This window comes from Chiloscyllium plagiosum, unplaced genomic scaffold, assembly GCF_037043375.1.
Source record: "Chiloscyllium plagiosum isolate Xiang-an unplaced genomic scaffold, Cpla_swu_hap1 HiC_scaffold_44, whole genome shotgun sequence".
In the NCBI taxonomy this organism is placed as follows: domain Eukaryota; kingdom Metazoa; phylum Chordata; class Chondrichthyes; order Orectolobiformes; family Hemiscylliidae; genus Chiloscyllium; species Chiloscyllium plagiosum.
Window position 1 is genome coordinate 46,518,302 of NW_028270182.1, and position 4,278 is coordinate 46,522,579.

A 4,278-nucleotide genomic window follows, 5' to 3' on the forward strand; every position below is an offset into this window, starting at 1 on the left:
GGGTTTGGAGGGATATGAGCTGGGCGCTGGCAGGTTGGACTAGATTGGGTTGGGATATCTGGTCGGCATGGACGGGTTGGTCCGAAGGGTCTGTTTCCATGGCAGTACACCTCAATGACTCTATAACATTCCAGCCAATTTTGTATCCAAATCGCTCCATCTCCTTGTATTCTATGGTGTTGAACTTGCTAACCCGTCTGTTATGTGGAACCTCGCTGAACATCTTTCTGAAGTCCAAGTTAGTAATTTCCATGCACAAAGCCATGCTAACTATTCTTAATCATTCTTGTCTTTCCAATTACATGTAAATCCAATCCCTTATAATCCCTTCCAACAACTTGCCTTCTACTGATTTCAGGCTCATCGGTCTATAGTTCACTGGCTTTTCCTTACCACCTTTCTCAAATAATGACACCCGTCTTCCGGCAACTAGTCCAGAACGAGAGGGCATAGGTTTAGGGTGACAGGGAAAAGATATAAAATAGACCGAAGGGGCAACATTTTCACGCAGAGGGTGGTATGTGCATGGAATGAGCTGTCAGACGATATGGTGGAGGATGGTACAATTGCAACATTTAAGAGGCATTTGGATGAATATATGAATAAGAAGGGTGTGGAGGGATATGGACCGGGTGCTCGCAGGTGGAACTAGATTGGGTTGGGATATCTGGTCAGCATGGGTGGGTTAGACCAAAGAGTCTGTTTCCATGCTGTACATCTCAATGACTCTGACTCTAAATGGCCAGTTTCCACACCATAGGGATTCTACGAGAAAGTCATTTGGACAGGTACATAATCGGAAAAGTTTGGGATACATGTAGACCAAGGGGAGGCAGGTGAGATTAACTTAGTTTGGAATTATAGTTGACATGGATGGTTTGGACTACAGGGTCTGTTTCTGTGCTATATAACATTACGACTCTAATTCTTGCTATCTGTATGTTCCACCCTCTTCACGTCTTTCCAATAATGGTCTCTTCACTTTTTAGCGGCGCCCCCAGTGGCGGTTTTCTTGGGCAGCAGCACGGCCTGGATATTAGGCAGCACCCCGCCCTGAGCGATGGTCATCCCTCCCAGCAGCTTGTTGAGCTCCTCGTTGTTGCGCACGGCCAGCTGCAGGTGCCTGGGGGTGATGCGGGTCTTCTTGTTGTCCCGGGCCGCATTGCCGGCCAGCTCCAGGATTTCAGCCGTCAGATGCTCCAGCACCGCAGCCAGATAGACTGGCGCTCCGGCACCCACACGCTCAGCATAGTTACCCTTTCTCAGGAGCCTGTGAACACGGCCCACCGGGAACTGCAGGCCAGCCCGGGACGACCGAGAATTCGCCTTGGCGCGACCTTTCCCACTGCCCTTTCCTCTTCCAGACTTGTGGGCGGCACGGTGGCACAGTGGTTAGCACTGCTGCCTCACAGCGCTCGAGACCCGGGTTCAATTCCCGCCTCAGATGACTGTGTGGAGTTTGCACGTTCTCCCCGTGTCTGCGTGGGTTTCCTCTGGGTGCTCCGGTTTCCTCCCACAGTCCAAAGATGTGCAGGTCAGGTGAATTGGCCATGCTAAATTGCCCGTAGTGTTAGGTAAGGGGTAAATGTAGGGGTATAGGTGGGTTGCGCTTCGGTGGGGCGGTGTGGACTTGTTGGGCTGACGGGCCTGTTTCCACACTGTAAGTAATCTAATCTAATCTTCCCCTATCACCTGACCCTCACCCAGCCTCACAACTCTTCCTTATCTCTAACAATTCATCTCTAGCCTTAGAACCCTCCCTAACTCTAATCCCCTCTAGTCACTCAAAGCTCTGCTACATGTACCTTTCTTTGACTACAACCTTCAGGACACCCCATTTTTATTTCTCACTTGATGACGGCCCTTTCAGATTCCTGTGCTGAGCTCCAGAATTTCCTCCTAAACCTCACCGGCTCTCTTTCCTCCCAAACACATTGACCAATCATGTGTATTCTATTCTAATAACACCTTTTCTGACCTGGTTTCAAAGGTGGCCTGTCATATTCCTATACTAAGTGTCTTGAGGTTTACAGCACAGAAAAAGGGTCTGTGGGCCATTGAGTCTGTGACAGTAAGAAAAACTACCACCGAGCTATCCTAATCCATTTTCAAATAGATAGTCATTCGCATCATCGGTCATAGTATCAAAAGCGGGCACCTAAATATGTCTTAAATGCAATTGGGATTTCTGTGTCTCCCATCCTTACAGAGAGTGAGGTTTACACCAACTGTTGTTCTACGATGACATCACCCACAGGAACACAGAGCAGCTGGGTGTGTGCAAACCAGAGATCACCAACACATTGGGAAGGATGGCAGGGTCCCTGAGAGGGGGCACAGGAGATTTACCAGGATGATTCAAGGAATGGGAGATTTTAGTAGTGTGTTTTGGATTTTTTTACACTATTCATTTTTATGATATTGGTGTTGCAGATACATAGAGAATATCGATCTACAACAGATGGACTCCCCTTCTCTCCCTCTCCCCTTGCCTGGGCTGTGCTAACCTTCAGGTTAAATCACCAGACATCTCTGCCTGATGAGAGAGCATCCCTATGGTCTGGTAGGGCAATGCTGTCTTTACCTTTTACATATTGATGCCACTGTATCTCGGGGGTGGAGAGAGGGAATGCTGAATGTAGTGGATGGGGCATCACTCAGGCACAATGCTTTGTCCTGGAGGATGTTCACGTTCTTTAGTTTTGCTTGGGTCTACACTGATGCAGGCAAGTGGATAATGTACCAACACAATCCTGATGTGTGCCTTCTCGAGAGCAAACAGACACTGGGGAATCAGGGGTTTGGGGAAACAGATTGTTCTCCTTGTAGCAAAGGAAATTGCGGGTGCGCTGTGACAGAGGGGTTTACAAAAGGTACACGTTATAATTATAAACCTTACACCCAGCTGCTCAATATCCAAGGATTACAGGACACATTGTAGGTTTGGGGAGATCTATTGAGAGAATGGCATGATTCAAAGGAGAACTTTTATGCAGCAAGTGAGATTGAGCTGGAACACAATACTCACACAAAATGTGAATATCGAGGTCCTGATGAATTGAGTAATTCTGTCAGAGTTTGGTGTTACAATTACTGAGATTCCGATCTGAATATCTGCCTGTAATACAATTTTATAAAATCCGTCACTGTCAGTTCACGTTAGAAACTCTCACCATCCCCTCCTCCTGGCCCAGGATGACTGTACACATTACCGCTTGTGGAGACCAGCAGTCAGTTCAGAGGGAAATCTATGTGGGTTTCTATGAGTTTTCACCTTGGGACTTCATGTGACTGAACAGGGCAGATCTTTCACACATGGGACAGAATGTTCCAAGAGTCAGTGAGTTGTGGAGAGCAAGATTTGCTTCCTTTTCTTTCCTTCCGTGCTACCGCTGTGACTCATCAATAAGACATGGGGTGTGAAAGGCTCATGCAGCTTGATAGGCGAGTTGTCTCCATTCTGACCAATGGGCAGCAAGATCCTCCAAGTCACTCCATAGAGTATCACTAAAAACAGAGGAACTCTGCATGCTTTCCACCGCCCAGGACTCCCAGTAAATATTTAGAAGAATGAGGTGGGGTGGAGGGGGGAATCTGTCAGAAAAGGAATAACTGTAAAGTTCTAAGAGGATTGTGAAGAGAGACAGATGCACAAGAGAAGGGGGCAACAAGTTGTCGGATGGAGTATAATTTGGGAAAATGGCAAGTTGTTCATTTTGGTGGAGATAATAAAAGAAGAGTGTTTTTAACTGATGGAAACTGTAGAAAGCTGCACCACAAAGGGACCGGGGGTAATTGTGCAGGAAAAACAGAAAGCTAGCAGATTCTGGGTCAGTCACGGAATCAAGGGTTCTGTTTCAGATTCATCAAGTTTAAGGCAACACCGACACGGGTCAGGGGTTTCAGGAGCAATGGAACTGGGGTGAGGTGGAGACAAGCAATGTTTTTGACATTGGAATTCTTGGTGTTTGTGGTTGTGCAGATGTCTGATCAGAAGGTCACCTTGGGGTCACATATAACAGCAATATTGTGAAGAGTGTGGTTCTGCCTCAGACAGTTCCCAGTGGGAGGGAGTGGCTCAGCAATAAGGGAAAGGAATTTGTAATAGTAACTGAAGGCAATGGGTTTAACCATTACAATGTTTCATTGGAGGAAATTGCAGCCAATCGAGTAGTGGGAGGGTGGTAAGCAGTTTGATAACTGAGTAATTGTGGAACAATGGAGAGGGATGATGGGGAGGGAGAGCTGGGCATTGTCAGTGTACATGAGAAACCTAAC

The 4,278-nt window shown here is 47.1% G+C and overlaps 1 protein-coding gene across 1 annotated transcript; it reads right to left on the minus strand.

Annotated features, from left to right (window-relative positions):
- Nucleotides 1-978: 978 nt before the first annotated feature.
- On the minus strand, nt 979-3,209 carry LOC122546146 (histone H2A-like). Its single transcript, XM_087982999.1, has 2 exons — nt 3,174-3,209; nt 979-1,365 (listed from the first exon to the last, which is right to left on the minus strand). Exons 1-2 carry the CDS (start codon nt 3,207-3,209, stop codon nt 979-981), a joined length of 423 nt encoding a protein of 140 aa, XP_087839125.1.
- Between the last annotated feature and the right edge of the window lie 1,069 nt (nt 3,210-4,278).

Bases quoted from the DNA above. Each gene is read 5' to 3' on its own strand.
- LOC122546146 (XM_087982999.1), bottom strand. From the start codon at position 3,209: ATGTGTACAGTCATCCTGGGCCAGGAGGAGGGGATG. The intron at 1,366-3,173 runs GTGAGAGTTTCT...GCCGCCCACAAG, and splicing joins TGGGCCAGGAGGAGGGGATG to TCTGGAAGAGGAAAGGGCAG.